Source organism: Seriola lalandi, unplaced genomic scaffold, assembly GCF_002814215.2.
Source record: "Seriola lalandi dorsalis isolate HSWRI2012SDOR001 ecotype SW California unplaced genomic scaffold, Sedor1 jcf7180002054582, whole genome shotgun sequence".
In the NCBI taxonomy this organism is placed as follows: Eukaryota; Metazoa; Chordata; class Actinopteri; order Carangiformes; family Carangidae; genus Seriola; species Seriola lalandi.
This window is the reverse complement of record NW_019525135.1, coordinates 1,027,892-1,050,655: the sequence shown is the minus strand read 5'-3', so window position 1 is coordinate 1,050,655 and position 22,764 is coordinate 1,027,892. Positions and strand designations below refer to the sequence as shown.

General features: G+C 40.0%; 1 protein-coding gene across 1 annotated transcript; it reads right to left on the bottom strand.

Annotated features, from left to right (window-relative positions):
* Positions 1-451: 451 nt before the first annotated feature.
* Positions 452-21,109, bottom strand: cabp4 (calcium binding protein 4). Its single transcript, XM_023418562.2, has 8 exons — positions 21,054-21,109; positions 20,484-20,585; positions 19,960-20,092; positions 13,572-13,602; positions 13,053-13,196; positions 5,611-5,720; positions 3,985-4,132; positions 452-681 (listed from the first exon to the last, which is right to left on the bottom strand). The coding sequence occupies exons 1-8, from the start codon at positions 21,107-21,109 to the stop codon at positions 653-655; spliced, it is 753 nt and encodes a 250-aa protein (XP_023274330.2). The 3' UTR covers positions 452-652.
* Positions 21,110-22,764: the final 1,655 nt, after the last annotated feature.

Below are 22,764 nucleotides of genomic sequence, written 5' to 3'. Positions count from 1 at the left end.
TGAAGAATTGAAGTTATTTTGAGAGCAAAGGGAGACCCTACTCAGTGTCAGTGTAGTGCTCCTAATAAAGTGCTCAGTGAGTGTATATCAGCATCTCACCTTTAATGCTCACCCAACGAAACTGTAAACCAGCTTCAGAAGCTTCCAACTCAAAAGAACCTTAACTATTGCAATTCAGGTAGAAAATAGCATGTTCATTAAGGACCCTATTACTAAAGATGCTGATTGAGAAAAGATTTTTCTACAACCCTTAACCCATTTATATGCAGGATAATTTTAGATACACTACAGTTCCCCATGACTCCAAAGTTAAAATACCAGTGAGTGTGGAAAACAAATGTAGCTTCATTTTAAAGCTTTACAGTCTGTACACATCTGAGCCACAAGGAGGCAACAGTGCAGCATTCTTGTTCCATTTAAGTGTTTCATAACTCACCCTTTACCCTCTGCACTTGCTCAACCTCAACTTTTATTATGAAAATATAAACAGATCTCTTCTTCGACTACATTATGTGTGATTTTTACAGTCAGAGATTTCAAATACACAATGCGACAGGAAAAGCATTACAGTAGCAGGAAGGAGACAGTCATCATGAGTTGGTACACAGCTCATGCATCCAGTGTTGTTTGCTCCATCTTCTTCCATCAGAGGTCATCGTGCAGAGAGCATCATAACAAACTCTGTGGAGGGAGACAGAGACAGCTGCAGATCCACTGATAACGACTAATGACACTGATATCATAAAGGACAGCATGGGATACAACCACATCATTATTATTGCGGTGGAAACTAACACAGCTCATGGCGTGTTTCCATTATCACCAAGTTAATGAAAAATTTAAGTGGTTATAGGGTGATAAGTCAAAGAAAAATAAACAGGGACAAGGATACAGGAGCATTTAAGGTGAACATTTAAATATGCCAGTTTTATTTTGTCAGGTTTTCTGGGCAGAGATTAAAGCCGCTCCTAGATTTAAAAGGTTAACAACTCCAATATGCTAACTGCCAGTTTCTAGGCTGTGTTTATCTGTTCTTGTAACCAGTAATCACTTTGATTACCACTTGTTCCAGTTTGCTGTATCCATTATCATGAATTCACTTGTCAATCAAGACAGCTATTGACGTGTGCTGTCAATGAAACCCAGCTGCAGATAGCTTGAGGCAGGCTTCACTAAATCCATCCTATCAATCATGTCTTCTATTTCCCATTGTCTTCCTGAAGCACTTTGCTCTGAAAGAATTCTGATTGTAGGTGTGAGTCTATTGATTCACCGAGTACTAAAGCTTAATTCCAGATTAACCCATTAACATTATCCCCTTGAGGTACTCCTCTAACCATTTTCTATAAAAAGAAATAAACCGAGCAAAACAGCAATCCTGTCTCAGTCGTCTGACCTGCCACTAGAAGGTTTTAACAGCTCCAGTAGTCTGTGGATGTCTGTTGGCTAGGTGCCTTGTAGGCTATTCTGCACGTGGCTAAACTGGACAGATATATCCAAATGCTGCCCTAGGGGCTAATTGATGAGAATGAGAAGCACTGCTTATTGATCCTTTCTAAGACTGACATGCCTATTCATATGTTCCCAATAATTGCAACTGATTGGACTGCTGAGACAAGACGAACAGGATCACACCTCTGAGCCCTTTGTGTGTTTCAGCCTATAATCACACTAACATCCATGTGGTGTAGATGGCGCTTGCATATGTGCACGTCAACATGTATGTGTGTACACGTGTGTGTGTGTGCGTGATTGTGTCCCATTGTATTGTTTATTTGCTTGTGAGGTAACACATGGTAATGTAATTTCTGCAAAGTCCTTGAGCTGTTCAATGGTGTGTGTTCTTTGTGTGTAACGTGACAAGTTTCCAGGCTTGTGTATTGATTGGCTTAATGCACTACTGATTGGATTGGATTGGCCCTTCCACCCAACCCACCTTGACTTAACCATCTCTCCTTTCCCATCTAACCCTTTCCTTGCCTCATTTTTACTAATTTTCTCCTTCTGTCCCCTTCATCGTAAACCCATTCACTGACCCCTACTGCTTTGTCCTTCCCTCCTGTACAACAGCGCCTCCTAACCTTTTTTGTCACAGCTCTTTCAGATGAGCTCAAGTATCCCTTCATCGACTCCACACCCTACATGTTCCAATAAACTTGATGTTACTGTATGGTGCTAGATGCTATTAATTATAATTATGTTGATATTTTTACAATATTAATTGTATTCAATTAAATTACCCATGTTTTGGTTGGTCAAGTTTGTATTGGAACAACTACACTTGGATTAGCAAAACATAGAAGTGGGCAAAACAATGAAATAAGGTTTTGATTCAATACCTAGGCTATGATCGCCGATATCAATAGCAATATCACTATTTTTATTGTTGAAAGCACCTAATTGCAAATAGAAAAGCACCTAACTTGTAAATAGATTTTAACTACCAAAAATAATTTCAAAATGGCATTTCTTTTACCATTCTCTGTTATTTTCTTTATCACATGGATGTCTCAACACGAGACAGTAGGCCTGTCACGAACCTGGGGGAAACGTTAATATTCGAACTGTAAAGAACTGTTCGAATTCAAAATTTACTGTCAATCAGCGCAACAGACCGTTAATAACCGACATGACCAGCTGTTATCGCTGTGAGCTGCTCGGCTTTTGAAATAGACGATGAATCGCAAGTGACGCCACCAGCCGGTTTGGTTTGAGTCGACGAACAAGAGGCCAGTGTACACCGCTGCAACTTTTTTCCTCGGCACGCCGAAGCGCAACACGTTAGCCGGCATGGGACGCTCTGAAACTTCACTGTCAGCTTGACCTCTGACATGCGCTACTGACATATCAGGAAACTAAGCAAGCTAGTAGAGTTATGTTGTTTGCTACGAAAATGGAGAGCTGTCCTGAGCGGACTGAGACACCGCAGGATCCGAGAAGCTGTGTTCAACCATTTTGGATTGTACATCGTGGTAAAAGTCTGCGGACACACCTGCTAGCTTGGCACCAAGTGAGGCAACGGAGACACCACAGACGAGCGGAGCAAAGACTCGACTACCTGCCTACCATTCGGCATACTCAGCTTCAGCAGGCCTCTTTCCAGAAACTCGTAGAAATGCCATCGCAGGTAAGATGTCAATACTTATATGCTAGGATATGCTTGTGGGGCTGGGGGTGGGAGTCGTTTAATGTTAAATAACGAATGTTCATTTTGTGAATTCTCTGAACGGAAGAGGTCATCACTGTGTGCACACAACAACAGCAGCAAATGCAACACTACTAGGTGTTTTTGTGCTCAGGGTGTGATACAACGTGATAGATCAAGGTTTTTGGTGTTGATGTTGTTTTTGGTGTTTTGGTACTTACAGTAGCACTGATAATCAAAACAATACTTCACATAGTAGGGTCCATATTTTGGCCTACACCCAGCGGAAAGTTTGATGTTGCAACCATTCATTAAGCTGCCACCCTAACTTTTTTTTTTTTCTTGCTGTTTCAACTATTTATCATTTAATTTCAAGTAGTTATTTTAACTGTATAGACAACATTACCTATTTCATCTGTTTATCTACTTGTATTACCTATTTCAATATTACTTTTAGCTAACTATGAGGCTACTTTTTATTTGGTGACAACTCAGGACAACTCACCTGCTTACTTAATATTTTTGCATTACTATAGATCAAAAGTTCCTATTTGGTTGTTTATTTTTTTTATTTAACACAAGTATGTGGATATTATTTAAATAAAATTGCAATTTATATTTTTAGTTGAATTTATTGGGAGTTATTGGTCTTTCTGCATACCCTCTGGCAACTTTGATTGGTTGGAAATCACAAATGTACACAACCCAGCCCACTGTCTTAGTGTTTTCTCAGTGGCTCATAGTTTTCTTTTTCCTAAATTGCGTTACTGCCACACCTTTCCTGGAATCTATCCACTTACCTCCCACACATTTCTTCCCCCAAGTCCCTAATGGCTTACCATCAAAGTCAATGTTGCCATCTTTGTTGAGGTCAATGTCGCCGAGGATCTCCTCCAGCTCGCCTTTCTTCAGCTTCTCCCCCAGGAGGGTCTTCATGCCCTCCTTCAGCTCATCAAACGTGATCTTTCCATCGCCATCACAGTCAAACTACAGCATGTAGGGTTAGTAGAGAACAAGAAGTTGTGGACACAAACATGTAAAGAAAATTATTGGTGACACGAGGACAATACATGTCTCTGGGCTAATATGGAGTGGACACATTGAATATATAATGATAGAGGGGACAGACAGAAATAGAGGGAGGGAAAGGTATCAAGAGAATTAGATTAAACCAGACAAAAAAGCTTATAGAACATGCCATACCAGAGCTATTCAAACAGAGTAGCCTTTGGTTATGATCAAAACCGATTTTCCTATAGTAACATGGCTGCACAAGGTCCCTGGAAGTCTCGGTTGAGTCTTCGAATAGATGCTGAATCATGAGGTGTTAGTGCTCAAGTGAGGATCAATTTTGAAGTGACTATAAGGCTGATCTAGGATGAGTTAAAACTGTATTTTCATTTGTTCAAAAAGTAGACTATGCTCTGAGAGGTTTCTATTCAACCATAGTAGAATGGAGAGGTAATTCATCACTCTCCTCACAGATTCAAACATCAGAATATGTAAATTTCTGGCCTTTGACAGCATTACTCAGGACCTGATGTTGACGCATATTTAAAATCATTTAATGCAGGTGAATGATTCTTTTGATATCTTGCCTATACAAGTGCAGTTCAGGATTAGTCAATGTTGGGTTATATAACTGACAGAATTAGCTTTAGAGCTCACTACGTTTCAAGGTGCACAACTGTACACTGTGTAGAATTTCCATGTAGAAAGCACTTTAAAAAATACCAGAACTGGTAAAGTACAGAATTTAAATATAGATTTGCCATCACTTTGTCATCTCTTATACACCTCTTACACCCCCCCCCCACCCGCTCTTCATAGGAGCCAAAAAGTAGTCAAACTAATTGCATTAGGCTTAACTTATAAATTATTGTACACTCCAATATGTTTTCAGTTTTAATCATTAAGAACACGTCATCAGTGTTGCTTGTTTTGCAGTAACTATTGAAAACCTATCATGCTGTAATGTGTTAAATGGCTGAACCCAGGTGTGTGTGAAGCTGTGCTTATAAATAACATCATCACCACATTTGTTTTGCCTGGTCAGAGACTACAGCTCACTGGGGCTTGGCTCATGGGGACAATCAAATCACTGCTTGTGTACCTGCCTCTGTACTGACGTCAAAGAGAGTAACTCAATAGACCTTTCTTCCAGACCAGTAAGGCACCATAAAATTTCAAATAAAGTGTGCATGGCTATTGAGCACAAATGAAGAGGTGAGACAAAGAAGACAGAATACAGAATATACAGAATATAGTGTAAATGTTGGCTCTTTGGATGGCAGGAACAGTCTATAAAAAAAACATCTCAAAATATGAATATTTTCTTCTCCTCTTAAACCCCTTTCTTATGCATGATATTCAGCGAGCCCTCTTCCCTCAGACTTTTTTCAAGTAAGAGCCATACACTCTTGGTATTCACTAAGGAAAGGTCCTGTTCAAAGTACTGTATTTACCTGTTTGAAGGCACAGCGAAGTTCCTTCAGCCCAACCATATGAGCCGTCTCAGCCAGCATCCTTGGCCCCATTAACTCGCAGAAATCATCAAAGTCTACGTGACCACCCCCTGCAGAAAGACACACATGGCTGCAGATTTGCATATACACAGATTGACTACAGAGTAATAACTTCTGTGCCTCCTTGAGTGTATATGCTACACATATGGATACATGCATTAAGCATTAAGGTGTCAGAGGATACTGGCAAATACAGCATGTGTAATTAACTGCGTAGTGGCACTGGTGGAAGAAGTATTCTGTGTGACAATTGTCACTTGTGGTAATGAGCCTACAGAGAATTATTACCTGAATCTGCAGCTCCCCATGCTTTATAGAGCCTTGTGTGAGTTTCAACTTGACCATTTTCATTCACTGTCACCATTATTAGTGTTGTTTTCGGCCACAGCAGGCAGCTGTGTTCAGGGGAAAAAAAGCTCTCTCATTCAGTAGACAGAATTATGACGCCAAATAAATTATAATGATGCTCTGTTGGATTTATTTAGTATCGTCTTCACCCTCTAAGAGCTGTTGCTATAGGGTTTATCTCTTGCGCATAGGCAGTGGGAAAGATCTTCTTTTGCGCTCTGTACCAAGTACTGGTCCCCAATCACGTCCACATCCACAGTATATAACACCTGTGTGAGAGAGCTCTGCTCCCCTTTTTTGTTCAGCGTGCGAAGTTATGTCAACCCAGTGTTCCCCCACTGGTGTCCGTATTAGCCCCTTGTTCCATGCTGGTTATATCATAGGCTTCGACCTCAATGTTCCCTGTAAATCATGACTCGGCCCGTAACAAGCCCTTACTTCCTAAGTCACGTGCATGTCATTGTGCCCATTTGCCAGTGGTGGAGAAACAGCGGCAAGTAGATGCCTTTGTGGCACTTAAGGAGGAAGAAGATGATGACGATGACAGCTGGGTGAAGCATGATAGCTTCACCGTCAAGAAGGTGAAGGGCAAGAGTCCTCTGACTCCGCTCCCCTCCTGATTCTGGCAGAGGAAGATGTTGTCCCTGTCTCCTGGAGATCATTAGGACAGCAGCTGAACAGGAGAATATCCTGCTACCACAGGAGTGGCCTGCGCCTGCCCCTAATGACACCTACCGCAGCAAACAGGGGAGCAGATGTCTCCCTGTGTGGCTGTGTTTCCCAGCTCTTTGTCCCTATCTTACAGAGGCAGCTTCTCGTCCCACTATGATCCCCTCACCAGGGTGCAGAGAAATATAGAGAAACCCATTTTCCTGCCATCTCACCTAGCCTGATTTCCATCTCGCTGCCGAAAGCAATGTTCTTCAACAAAAAACAACTGATTCCACAGTCTCCCTGTGACCAGGTCATCACCTGCCCCACCGACCACTCCCACCGGTGTGCTGGTCAGACAGCAGTGGCCATCAACATCATGCTGTTCTCTTTGTCTCTCTCCTTCGTCCTCCCTCCTTTAGTCCAGGGCTTTCCCCTCTGAGCTGACGAGATTGGAAAGGCCACAGCTCTCTTGTCAGCCACAGTGGTGGCACAGTGCAGGATCAGGATCACACATCGAGGAGCCATGCTGCATAGTGGTCTTAGCATTCCCAGGCCTCCTGGCGGAACCACATGGACTGCTGCCCTAGGCTGAGACACCCCTCAGCCACTGCTGTCGCTTTGTCCCAGCCCACTTAGCACAAGTGCTCCATCCACAACAGCGTCTTGCACATCGAAATGGTCCACTTTTCAGTGCTGGTGTCTGCAGAGGGGCACAAATCCCACATCATGCCCCTTATTTCTTATACTGACTTCCCTCCAGCTACTAGTACACAGAAATCTGACTGTTTCTATGGTCAAAACTTATGCTGGTGCCAACTCATCCTGCCATGAGGATTTAGGAGAGAAATCTGTCTTTGCGCACCCACTGAAAGGAATCAGAAGACAGTAGCCTGTGACTTGCAGTGGTATTTACCCATGGTTTTACATGCTTTGGGAGAGCCTCCATTTGAGCCAATAACAGAAATCTCTCAAGTTTCTGTCCTTTAAACACTTGTAGCCCAGCTAAAAGAGTAAGCAATTTATGTACACTGTCTGTCTTCCCATCCTGACTTGTAATCCGAGATGATGGGAGCACAGACCAATCCTGCGTTCATGCCTAAAATTTTAACCTCCTCCTTAAGATCCAGAGTGATTGTCTTGGAGGGTTTTTTTCTTCCTTCTCAAAGGAAAGAGATGGTGGAAGCGTCTCATCGCCTCTGTCTGCAGCACTCACTGTCTCATTACATGGCACGCACAGCAGCCATCAGACAGAACCAGCAGCTGTTTGTGCATCACAGAGAGCATTCTTAAGGGAAGCCCCTGACTAAACAATGGTTGTCTGGTTGTGCGAAGCTATCACTCAGGCATACACACATGGACAAAATTGTTGGTACCCTTCCGTTAAAGAAAGAAAAACCCACAATGGTCACTGAAATAACTTGAAACTGACAAAATTAATAATAAATGAAAATTTACTGAAAATTAACTAATGAAAATCAGGCATTGCTTTTGAACTGTGGTTCAACAGAATAATTTTAAAAAACAAACTAATGAAACTGGCCTGGACAAAAATGATGGTACCCTTAACTTAATATTTTGTTGCACAACCTTTTGAGGCAATCACTGCAATCAAGCGATTTCTGTAACTCTCAATGAGACTTCTGCACCTGTCGACAGGTATTTTGGCCCACTCCTCGTGAGCAAACTGCTCCAGCTGTCTCAGGTTTGAAGGGTGCCTTCTCCAGACTGCATGTTTCAGCTCCTTCCACAGATGTTCAATAGGATTTAGATCAGGGCTCATAGAAGGCCACTTCAGAATAGTCCAATGTTTTGTTCTTAGCCATTCTTGGGTGTTTTTAGCAGTGTGTTTTGGGTCATTATCCTGTTGGAGGACCCATGACCTGCGACTGAGACCAAGCTTTCTGACACTGGGCAGCACATTTCGCTCCAGAATGCCTTGATAGTCTTGAGATTTCATTGTACCCTGCACAGATTCAAGACACCCTGTGCCAGATGCAGCAAAGCAGCCCCAGAACATAACCGAGCCTCCTCCATGTTTCACAGTAGGTACAGTGTTCTTTTCTTTGTATGCTTCATTTTTGCGTCTGTGAACATAGAGCTGATGTGACTTGCCAAAAAGCTCCAGTTTTGTCTCATCTGTCCAAAGGACATTCTCCCAGAAGCTTTGTGGCTTGTCAATATGCATTTTGGTAAATTCCAGTCTCGCTTTTTTATGATTTGCTTTCTACAGTGGAGTCTTCCTCGGTCGTCTTGCATTAAGTCCACTTTGGCTCAAACAGCGACGGATGGTGCGATCTGACACTGATGTACCTTGACCTTGGAGTTCACCTCTAATCTCTTTGGAAGTTGTTCTGGACTCCTTGGTTACCATTTGTATTATCCGTCTCCTCAATTTGTCATCAATTTTCCTCTTGCGGCCACGTCCAGGGAGATTGGCTACAGTCCTGTGGACCTTAAACTTCTGAATAATATGTGCAACTGTAGTCACAGGAACATCAAGCTGCTTGGAGATGGTCTTATAGCCTTTACCTTTAACTATTTTCTATGATTTTCTTTCTAATCTCCTGAGACAACTCTCTCCTTGGCTTTCTGTGGTCCATGTTCAGTGTGGTACACACCATGATACCAAACAGCACAGAGACTACTTTTCACCCTTTAAATAGGCAGCCGGACTGATTACAAGTTTGAAGACACCTGTGATGCTAATTACAGGACACACCTTAGTTTAACATGTCCCTATGGTCAAATTATTTATAATCTTTTCTAGGGGTACCATCATTTTTGTCCAGGCCAGTTTCATTAGTTGTTAGTTGTTTTTTAAAATGATTCTGCTGAACCACAATTCAAAAGCAATGTCTGATTTTCATTAGTTAATTTTCAGTCAATTTTTATTTATTATTACTTTTGTCAGTTTCAAGTTATTTCAGTGACCATTGTGGGTTTTTCTTTCTCTAACGGAAGGGTACCAACAATTTTGTCCACGTGTGTATGTTATGGCAGGGAAAGACCCCCTGCATGACATATGATATGCGCTCACTTTACAAGAGGTGTATCAGAGAGCCCTTTTCAATGGATCTGCAGTGGAGGGTACCTATGCAGTGGTATTGTGGACTTCCCCGTGTCCTTTCATCCGTTTACTTTATATTTCTTGGCTCTTTACTATTCCCAGTTAATAAGTGGAATACTATGCATTGCATGTGCATGCATTTGCATCCTCTTACATGTGCATGACGTAAACAAAACAGAGCCCTCTTGTAAATAAAACCTATAGGTCACAAATTTATAGTAAATGTATTTGCAGTAAAATGTACTCAAGTATCATAATGGAAGTACTCATTATGAAGAATGGCCACTCTCTGAGTTATAAATTGATAAATTACATACTTTTAGGTAGGATCATGTACAGCATAAGTGGACACTGAATTTCAGCACAATGTTTGAGCAAAGTCTATTGAAAAAAAAATGTTTTGGTCATAGAAATTTTTTCAGGCATTCCTCATGGAGTTTAACTTGTAACATAGTTTAACAAATATTGTATGAAGTAAAAGGTACAATACTTCCAACTAAAATATCGTGTTGAAGAAATAGAGAGATCAGTACTTAATTAAAGCTAGTATCAATGTCTGTATACCTTGCCTTTCTTGACTTAATGCCATGCTTGTCTGAGAAAAGTTTGTGAATGTCCTCAGTGCATGGAGCAACATGCTCATTATGCTACCTTCAACCCAGTTAGAACGACTTTTGTTTTGTTTGATCTCCATGGTAATTATCAAAACAGACTGATACAATTGGGAAGGCTCATGTTATTAGTTTGACAAAAGACAGGCTTATTTGATAGTGTAGACCAATAGGCTGGGTCTGTTTTCATTATCTGGGCCTAGGTGGATGTGAAACACAACTCTATAAAGCCATGCTGTCATTTTGTGGTTCAAAAATGTAATCAGTGCTCTGAGTCTCAGAACTGTCGAGAATGAGAATCAAACTATGGTGAACTTCTCTTGCATGGAAAGCACTCTTAATGGTGCTGAATCATGAAACTAATGGCTCAGACTGTCATCTACCACTTACAACAGTAGTGCATGGATTCTGAAATAAAAGACCCCTTCTGGCAATTAATTCTAAGGGGTTTCATACTTGCCTCAAGGTAAGGTATATTTTTTGGCTGACTGGCTTTATCCGGAGTAACAGTCTGCGGGGATTCCTTACACCGCCTTAAAGAATTTCTTTGCCTTAAGTGGGCCAGTCTACAACGGAGTAGAGAAATTCTCCCAAAAGTCTTAGAAGATTATTAAAATGTTTTAATTGATAGTGCAATGCGAGTTATAGAGAAAATATGGAATTTCATGGTATTAATGGCTCTATAGGGATTATGCTAGAGAGAATAAGCTAGGAATATCTCAAGCCCATGATACCTTATTGGTCTTATTAAAGCATCAGTGAACAGATGAATAATTCATATCTCGCAGTATAAGAAATAGCTACTATACAATAATTTGAATTGTCGTCACAACCACCAAAGCCCTGATGTACTGTTTTTCTACATTGTTTGAAGCATCACAATTTGTGTGTTTGCTTGTTCCAGCTGTTAGTTATAGAGTATAAAACTTATCATTTAAATCTGAGGCACCATTTCTATGACTGCAACATTACATCAATTGGTGAAGTCACAATAAAATATGAGTAATTGTATACACAATTAATTGTATTCATTTCCCTCTAATTCAGCATTATGTATTTGTTGTTTGTGGAATTCTTAGCAACTTGACAGGAATTTAAAATAAGGCTCTGAGGCTTGAGCAATGATTGCTTGTGCTGCATAAGTTTGTGACCAACATTGTGTCACATTTTGATGTGGACATTTGAGGGAAGTCTTTGTGTGTTTAATACAGCACTGACTTTCAGTCCTGGTTTTCAAGATTGTTGCTGTTGTCATTGTAACCATCTAATCAGGAGATTATTTACACATGAGACACCAAGTGAATCTAATTAACTAGCTGCTAGGACAGAAACCAGCTGCACTCCGGTCCCTGTGGATCACAGCTGAGAAACACTGACTTACTGTACCCAGTGTGATGTGAGAGTTTTCAGGCTAAACAATTACACTGTGGACCTAAAGTCCAATATTTTTCTCATTATCAGTGTTATTGTCCTGGGGGCTCAATGCTAGCTTACACTCATATGTATAAACTGATTGAGTTCAGTATATTTTTAATAGGAGACACATACAAATATAGAAGAAGACAATAAATAAATAATTAATGTTATAAATCGTATAAGTTGCAGTATTGAAGAGGAAGGACAACCTCCGGGGCTGAAAAATTAAGCCAACACGGAAGTGCCAAAAACTGCAGTTCCTTTAATTGCCACTTGAGGCTTGGGGTAAATTTTTATACAACTACTCATTTAAATTTGATTAAAGCTTAAAGTTATACATAATTGAGGACATGTCGCTTTGAGTGACTGGAGGGTGAGCCTATGCTGGCTGGGCGGAATCAGGCAATGCCAAGATGGCAATGGCAGAGGCAGTTGCAAATCAAGCTAACTCGCTTAATTAGACTGCAGTCTGCCATACAACACGTCCAGCAACACAACAACGGTGACAGCGAGCCATGCAAGGTGCTGGCCAGACCATTGGAAGCAATTTAGGGTTCAGTGTCTTGCCCATGGACACTTCAACCTGTAGTCAGGAAGAGCTAGGGATTGAACCTAGTGATTAGTGGATGAGCCACTTTACCTACTGAGCCATAGCAAGAATCACCAAGATTATGAATCAGGATATTTCAAAACATCACACTGATAGTGTGCTCCATGTGCCAAGTAAAGATACAGTAAAGTTTTGGCAGAAACTTCTAGGTTTGTTAAGATTTGCAGACCTTGCTCTGTCACCATGTAGGTGTTACAGACACAGGTTCTCTAGCCTTATGGCAAAAATCCAGAAATAAATGCATTGCTGATTGACTTTAAACTTTAAACACTAGACCCACACAGATCTATACTTGATTATTCAGAAAGAAAGCAAAGACAAACACACTCATTAAGAGCGGAGAGAGGAAAGTTACGTCTCAACCAAATTCACACTTCTACATGCAGACTCACACTCGTTCACCCATGCACCTGCAGTGTGAGGGCCATTTATCAGTCTGCTAAAACGTCTCAAATGTCCCCAACGTCAAAGACAAACATCAGTTCCTCATGGACTCTTAGGAAAGAACATGCACAAATACCAGCTCACGTGTTTGTGCAACACAGACAGACACATTACTCATGTATTCACTCCTGCTCACTTCAGAAAGACCCATCAGTCATGCACACATGCTTTAACCACTGAGAGAGAAATGAAAACCATGCACACGCATACTACCAGACAGATAAATACCCACATTTCATTTTGATTTGCTGGATGATCTCGATGAGCTCCATCTCTGTAGGCATGTAGCCCATGGTCCTCATGCAGTCTGCGATGTCTTTATAATGGATGAAGCCATCCGCATCGTAGTCAAATTCCTTAAAGGCCACCTGCAGCTCTGACAGACACACAAATCACAGCAGTTGCAACAAACCATTAAGTAGGGTAAAATATTTTTTCCCAAGAGTGAAACACATATACACAGTGTGCGCAGACACTGATAGAAATTCTTTCAGCAAAGTAAACTTATCAGTTAGTTGTTGACTCCAGTAGACAGAACTACAGCCAGCTCTTAAGAACAGCAAGTTATGTTGTTTTAATTGATTTTTGTAGCTCTGAGTCATTGGCAAACAACATTTCACAGCAAATCTGAGAAAGATTCAATCTAGGAGGAAGCTGAACAGGAGGAAATATCAGTGCGATTGATGAAGCTGTGGAATTCACTAGTCATTTATCATGTGTTTGCATCATAATTACACTCACAACATCTTACCATCTAACTCCTCGGGCATCAGCTCTCTCTCCTGCAGAGCACAGAAGAGAAAGACAGTTGAAATAATCACAAGACAGCATTGAAGGACGGAATGTAAAATCAGGGTGGCTTTAAAACAGCGTATTCTCCTGAGAAATACCTCAGTGATAATCTGTTTTTGACTAGCAAATTAGAATAACATGCATATCATGTCAACACTGGTGCATGCTGACAGTAAACTCTAATGGGATTTCACCCTGCGACATGTTTTTCTAATTTGCAACATGTGCACACACACACACACACACACACACACACACACACACACATACATACTCTACATCTGCAGCATTCTTAGGGAGACGCTGCATAAGCTCAGTCTGTATGTGCATACACACCCACGCACAACCATATGACGGTGAGTTTTACAAACCTTGCATTGTCGCAAGGAATAGATACATGTAAACTAAGACACAGATATGTGCACATATACACTTGCCTGAACAGACGCAAGACATATTATTTGCATATAGCCTTGTGTGTGGAACATTCAGTATTCCCTGCCTTATTTTGACATTTGCTCAGGGTGATCTCTCGCTCTCTTTCTCTCTTTCTCTCTCTTTCTCTCCCTTTCCCTCATCTTTTCATGCATTTTCAGGGAAGTCGAGGCAGAGCTAGAAGCTAGGAACAAAATCTCCACATTGCCGTTTAGCATAATGGATGGCAGTAAAATTTAGGTGTGCTAAGCGCACAAAATAGTAATATGTTAATATATTCCATTGGTTGCAGTTGGACAATTTTATGAAAAACACACTATAATTTGGCTGTCTGTCACAACTACTGTACAAATGCCAAGAAATGCACTTGAAATGTTAGTTTTAAAAAGATGAGCTTATAGGTCTGGGAGGTTCACATAAATCTATCATATAGTATGTTGGCCATGAATGTGCTCCTACATTTTAGCAAAAAATATAATGACACACATCGCATGCCTCAGTCCTTGAAATTATGTTCTAATTAGCATATTTGTAAACATATACAGACTTAAATTTGCATATGTAAAGCATGTGATATTGAAATATCATCCTGAAATGAAATGAATCATCCTTTAAAGGCAATTTGACAATGTGTCTTTAGCAAGATGCCTGCTGTTTCATTCATTTAAATCGTGCTTGTGCCTACAGCAACCTGACTCTAGGGTTTAGTAACGATGTGCAGGTCTTCTACAGAAACATTATGACATCCAAATGGAAAGCAAGAAACATGCAAACTCTGTCGTCTTGGTTTAGAGCAACTGAATCTTACATATGGAAATATCGCTTAACACAAAGATGTCACAAGCCTGAGAATATCTATAAGTTCAAAGAAACAAGACTGACATACAGGCATATAAAAGCTCTGAATATTGCTTGCACAAATGTGCACAACTTTGCTGTGGGCTTGTCTTTCTTCACTGTCATGCAGAAAGGAAAGTATTCAAACTGAGAATAAGAACCACTAGTAGTTGCAAGAAACAAATTGTATCTACCTCTGATACTGGCAAGGTACTGGCATATTTCTAGTGTGTTAGACTTTACCTTTCTTTCAGTGTATGTCAGAGGAACACTTTGCACTTTTCACCTGATCACATTTGTCTGATTGCTATCTATTAATGTTTTGTGGTTTTACATTAAAAACTTAGAACAGAGCACCCAAAATATGCGGCACTGTTGGAGAATAGCATGTAAAGAAGATGGACAACCTTGGCTGTTAAAATAGTTTGAGTGCATCCACTTCAGATTCTGAAAGAATAAGTGTTTTCCTTTGATCTTAAAGTCTATTTAATGCTTGCTTTACTATTGTACTTTTACATTCTTATGTGGGACCTATGCTTTTAATCAAGTGTCTGTTTCCATTACTTTATTGCTACTTTTATTAAGCAAAATGAATTTTCAACCTTCGGTTCTTTTTATTGCTGAAAAAGTGAGAGATAAAAAGGAAAATCAGAGCAGCAGTGAAACTGAAATGCAAAGAGAAGTGCAATATTTTCCTCCTAATACATCCTAATACATGTTGGCACTCAGGGTGGCTAATACATAAATCATACAAGGTCATCCTGTTCAAGTGCACAATAGCTGCAGGAAAAGAAGAAGCACCATGGTTTATTTGGAAGCTGCTCCGCATGGCAGGCGTTCAAATGATTATTCACTGTATAATATTGCCAACAGAGTCTATACAGAAGTGCAATGCCAAGACGTAATTGCATCAAAAGTTTATTTACTGTATGTGTGCTTTTCCTGAATTACTAAAACACTCATGATTTATATAAACCTTTTAAATCATGTAATATGATTTTTGATGCTGCTGCATGAAAAACAACTCTGTTGCCCAGAGTGCAGCACCGCTGTTTACCCTGCACAGGATCCTCCATCCTACAAGGGCATATTTAGATGGTAAGGTCAACACATTAATTGGATTTTTTTTTTTCATCCAGAAAGGATTAGACGGCATGCCATGCAGACTCTCAATTCATCTGTCAGAATGAGCCCATTAACAGTTAATTTCATTCTGCTTGCCTTCACATGGCCCATCGAGCAGCCTACTGCTTTGTAAGCATGACGCATGAACACATATGAGAAGTATGTGGTTACTTCACACAAATGCATTATGTCATACAGTTAAAGTACTGAATGCACATAGTAAGTACTCACTGATGGTTACAGTCCATTTTGCTATGCATCCACAGTCTTCCACTGTGGCTCTGTCCGACATGTAAATGCATCAGTTGTCCTTCTTTGGCTATTTGTCTCTCCCAGTTCCAGTCGGATCTAATGAGTGCTGACAGTGAACCTTGCTAAGGGGGTTATTAATACTTGTGTGTTGAGGCAGGGATTAGGAATGCTGCAGGATGGATGGTCTCCCTGCCTAGGTGTCAAGGAAGAAACCAAAAGAGCGTGTCCTCTATCCTGTGGAAACGATGCAGACCTCTCTACCTGGCTACTAGTAAATTCAAACTAAGGACTGTCACAGTAAAACAAGGCAGATCAGTCATGGCAGGTGAGGTAGTAACTCAGAGAGGGATGTGGAAGAGGAGTTCATAGTAGCCCAAGGTCATTGTGAAATGGTTCTCATTTTCCATAAATTGCTTTAAAACAATGAAATGGTCCCATTAGGTCTTAAGAAATCTAGTTATGAAACATCATTAAAAGGTTCATGGGCACACAACAGCCTTTGGCGCAGATTTCTCTGTTATCTTTTACAGTAAATCCCTGTGATGAAGGCATTTATGGAAAAGTCTTCAGCTCTGGTTTGTAACAGGGTCTCAGCACAATAATAATAATAATAATAGTAATGATAATAATAATGTTAATAATGATATATGATAATATACAAGGACCACTACAAAGTGAAAGAAATATACAACACTAACTAAAACAAGTGGCCCTTGATCTAACTAATGAGATTCCATTATCACCATCATACATTAAAATTAAATATATTTTTTTGGAACATTGTCTGAAATGAAGGAGCCCCCCCCCCAAAAAAAATATTAGGAATCATAGTTTTATGGAATAATTACTTAAAATATGTATGTTATGTATATTGTACATACATGCAATATACTGTATGTATATAGATTAATGTGTAAAGATACAATACGTGTCTGTAAAAAAAAAACAAAAAAAAACAGAAGAACAAAAACTAGATTATAAATTTACATTGTAGCCAAGGCAATACATACTTTTGTTGGAGTAGTAAAACACATTTTCCTGGGCTTTGATGTGCCATAAAGGAGCATTGCGTTGGATAACAGAAGACTAAATTCATTCCCTCATGCTTCAGTCACTGGCTCATTCATCAGCTGTTTGGCTTTCAGCTGACTAGAAATGTCTAATCATATCATTCTTAGATTTGAGGTATTTTTTTAGGTATTTTAAGTATTGATTAAACTTAGATTCATCATGTAAAAAAGAATGAGACCCTTTACACGTGAAGTTTTAGACTTTTAATTTAAAAAGAACATAGAAGGAGTCCTTTAAATTGTGTATTTGTCATTCAGAGTTCTGTCCTTGAAAGAACACAGTTTTCAGGTCAGGCTCATTAACATCCAGAACATAGTTGCCATAAAACGTATAACTATAGTTTAACTATAGTTAAACATATACTGTTGTGGTACTTGATATATAACTCAGCCAATGATTTAAACAGAAATAAGGAGGGTGCCACTGGGATGGATCATTTATTGGCTCACTTCCTGTTGTCATTGTCCCAAATACTCTGATGCCCTACAGGAATCTGGGATCGTGGTATCAGGCATGAACAGAGCCAATGCTTAACTTCAGCCAAGCAGTGCATTAGTGGAAGGCAGCGTTTGTCAAGTGAAATTATTGGAGTGATTTCTTTAAAAGGATGCCTTTTTAGATTTAGAGGATAAGGTAACAGTCCACAGTCGTGATCAGAGGGTTTCATGTTGAATGAAAAGAGGTGGGTAATGATATTGACTTTCCGCGGGTTGTGACGTGTTATACATCAGCAATTACTGGTTCGCAAACAGTGCATTCTTTTTTGGATACTCATGGTTCACTGCACAACCAGTTACCACAGCTACAATCAGTGTTTATATTTCCAATCGATAGTTACCACTTAGAATCTGCTGATCAAATGGATCCATTTTCCAACTCGATTCTGTGTAACTGTAAGTCAATGTGATGTGATCTCAGCTGTTACTGTGAGTCTGCAAACCTCCACTTTATCAACCTGTGTTTGCCAGTCTCTAACCTGCTCATGGAGATCTAAATGTACAAAATGAAGTAAATAAATAGACCTAATAAATAATCACATAAATATGTATAGACCAAATATATTCAGTGACCATGAAATTGTGAAATAATTGAATAAACATTTAAAACTCACTCATTATTATGAAATGTTTTCATTTCATTTGTTTGACAATCATAATAATCATTTTTATTTCACCGTAGAAGTTTGTTTTGGCAGTTTCTATTACTGGCTGGCTGTTGCTTTAGTCTGAAGGAGCTGAGAGCCAATCACATAACTGGCTCTGCCCTGCATTTCTTGATTGACAAACAAAGACATGATGAAAAGTGGCATTATGAAATAGAATAGTCTTTGGGGAAAAGATGGCATTGTGACATAGAAACATTTTGGAAAAAAAAATATATGTATATATTTTGAAATAAAAACTGCTAGAATGAAATGAAAATGATAGATCATTTCACAATAACGGTTATATTCTATATCGGTGTCATTGCCTCATAGATGCAATTACGTCTGTCAGTATATATAGACAACATACAACAGCAATTTTAAGCTATTTAATTATGCTGATGTCATGGCTTTAATGGGTCCTTTTTTATAAATATTATGATTTTTTTTTTTGATTATTTTGCGCAGGTTTCCAAGCCAGAACAGTTGTGTAGGCCTAGCTCATTGTTGATTAATGTTGGAAAAACAAAAGAAGTTATTTTAAACCAAGCAGATCCATCCTCATCACTGATACTGTGTGACCAAACCATGGAAACTGTCAACTGTTTTAAGTCTGGGAAATCTGGAAACATGCATAGATGACACACAGACAATGTTGATTTCATATCTAAGAAAGCCAGTCTGAGACTGTTTGTTTTAATTAGGAAACTGAAGGGGTCACTCTTGACATTTTGTAAAAAAGTGTATGTCAGCCTGATAGAGAGCATCCATGTTTTCAAAATCTCTGTCTGGTATGGGTACTTGACTGTAGCGCATAAAAACAAGCTGAACATGATTAAGACAGCAGGGAAGATGCCAACAAAAGCCATTATATAACCTCTACAGCACAGCTGTGCACAGGAAACTCTGACAATCATCAATGACAAACACCCCCCCCCCCATCCTTATTTTGAATTTCTCCCCTTAGGGTGATGCTATAGGACACCCATGGCAAAGAAAAAGATCTACAAGGACTTGTTTATCCCAGATGCAATTAATGTAGTCAACAAAGCAGCTGATATTTAGGCTTCACTTTGCAAAGTGATGTGATTAGTTTGTTTTTAGATTCATCTGGCAATAGTGGACATTTTCTATGGTGTGTGTGTGTGTGTGTGTGTGTGTAAAAATTTCCCATTTTAACAGTACTCACTTGCCCACATGCAAATGTTCCACCAAACACTATTTTGCAGTGGCACTGCAGTAGCAGTAGATGCATCCAGGGCTCAGCGCCGCCCAAGACAATTATAATTACTTTAAAGAAATGCAAATAAGCTAGAGAGTTTTTCCCTTATAGGAAGATGATAGTGGGTGTAACCAGACCATTCTCCATTGCTGTGGAGAGAGTAGGTTTTTATAAACCAAAAGCTTGAAACTGCAACTCTCTCCTCTTTTGATGTAACCAACAAGTGGCTATGACACCTAAGGTATGTATGTATGAACTGACCTGGCCAAAGAGTTTATTGAGGTAGGAGATGTAGGCAGCGGCCACCATTGAGCTGTTGCTGAGGCTCCTTTTACTGCGCCGACGAGCGTCCTCTTCAGCAGAGCCCTTCCCTTTGGGGGACTGTGACTTTGAGCTGTGAAGTGTGCATTTGCGTGAAGTGTTGAGAGCTGTCATCATCAAAGCCAGGCATATAATTTCCCCTCCTAACATACTTTAACAAACACACTTAATTGCATTTTGGGTGATATTCTCAGAAAGGTGTTACTCCATCTAGCTTCCCTTGAAATAATTGCTCAGCTTGAGTGTAATGTCAGCAGACCAATGAGCTGACATCAGTGGTTACATTAGTCACCAAAAAAAAAAAGGAGGGAAGGAAATGTTTTTTCTAAGGACAATTTTGAAATTCTGAAGGCTTGTTTTGCCGCTGATGTACCAATCGATGACACTAATTGGGTGCACACATCTACACAACCCACTCCCCTTGTTCTAATCAATGTTGATTAGAAACAGAGAATGATAATAACCAGAATTTCTTGGAGAGGCTGAGCTGAAGGGCCTTGTTTTTGAATCTCCCAGTAGCAGGCGATCTGCCAGCTGCTGCACCCCTCCCTCCTCGTGGAGACATGCTAGGAGAAAATGAAGAATTAATCAGTTTAAAATGCATTAAATGTCTTGTAATCAAAATGAATACATCTCTTTTTCCTTATAACCAACAATATAAATCAACAACACTAATCCACTGTGTGGATTGTCATTTAGATAGAACATCCTGTGGCGGAGGTTTGCGTGGACTCAGACTCCTGATAGACAGCAGTGGCAATGGGAGAAAATTGTTTGTTGTCTAAAGGTTTAGGGACTATATTACCCAGAGACTATGTAAAATGGTAAAAATCATCTTTCCAAAGCCGGTACATCATCTTTAGTGAGTCTGTCTTTCTCCTCATAAATTTCCCACTTCCAATTGCACAAGAAAATAAATGTGAGATGGATCTATTGATTATGTTGCAGCCCAAAATTGTGATTTAGACTGATGTAATGTGTGTTTACACATCTTCACCAATTTTATCCACTATGTTTATTTCTCTGTTACTGACCTGGCAGCAGATGATGGTCTACTGTCTTGACCTCCCTTTGAACTTTTCATAGACATCCTGGTTAGAAGAGACATACATGTGGAGTGGAATGTGAGAACAAGAAACAGTGAAGGCAAAAAAGACAAAAAAAGAGAGTCTCCTTCCAAAAGGCTAAATATGGATTATAGGAAAAAAACATTAATGTTCAACAAAATTGTTATTTTTGGACAATTGGAACAAGCTAGACACACAACATTAACAAATTACCACCTTAAAAAGTTGCTATGGCAGACCTGTTGGCAAACAATTTCCTATGAAACAACCAGCAGACACTAAGCAGCAATAGCTTTCCAGTCATGAGTCCAGTAATATCTGACTTTACCTGTTAAATGGTCCAGTGTGTTCACCACCTTCTTGCTAACTTTGTCTGTGTCATTTGGTGCTGGTAGGTAGTGTACAGTGGCATTTTAGAAGTTTGTTTCTGAAAACAGCTGCTTGCTGTGGTCGCTGATGATCATGGTGAGAGTGAACCAAAACAGTAAAGTTATGGGACATAAAACCAAAGCAGTGAGCTTGAAGATGCTCAAACGCTCCATGAGCTGAGGGGAACTGCCAGTTTAGGTGATCATCATCTGTGAGTTATTCAGTACAAGTGACGCCATTCACATTATCCAGAGTTATAATTACAGTTTTTACAATTTATAAAGCAAGAAACATGGACACAGGATTCAGTTTGAAGAATGACTAGTACATCTTGAGGGAGGAGGAATCACTGCTATCCATTTGAGAGACAGATTAATTTGGACTAAAGGACTCATACCCAAACAATGAAATCAAAATGATACACAAAGAAAACGAGTGGGTGGAAAGCTTAAGACAGCTGAGATGAATGGAACATGAGGTGCGGAGAGGAAGGAAAGTGCGAAAAATAGAAAGACAGGAGTGTGAGATGGAGAAAGATGAAGAAAAAGGGAGTGAATGATAATCACATGTGTTGAACTTGCAGAGGAGGAGTGGGAGGAGGAGGAGAGACTTATGGCTGTCTGTTTCAGAGGCAGATTAATCTTCTGTCATGGACCTCTGCGGTTCTGGCTATCAGCGCCTTATGATGAACGGCCATACTTGGCACTGATGTGCTTTAACCATAATGCCTCACTCCACCATCTCACATGCCACAAAGATGGTGTGAAGACAGATACTGAAGAGCTGCTCCAGCGGCCGCTACTTAGGGCCGTGTAGACCACGAGGGCCGTAATGAGAAGAGACATGAAGACCAGCCAGTCCTCTAAATTACGCCCGACCGTTGAATGTGCCTCTGCCGAACGAGCCGCATTCCCCGACTCCCACTGGGCTGAACGAAACGTGCCATGACTGAGTAGTGATTGCCTGTCTGTCACGCTTCCACACAATCAGTGAGCATGTGATGCATGCTGATCGCAACATGCTTAGAGCATGTTAAGCTGTATGGGTGGAGAAGGAAGAAATTTTCATGTCCACATATGATTATAGTTGTGAATTTGTTTCAGATTGGACAGTATTCATAGTGTCTGTGGATGCTACACTGTACTGTATGTCCATCTCAAAGCAAAAGCTTATCTATACAGGCAGGCTATGATAGTTCATAATGTTTACAAAGTCTTGTATTTGTGTAGACACACAAAGTATCTCACACACAAACACACACACTCGTCTCTTCCACTCCCCAAAGCACATTCACGTTGCACATGTGCGT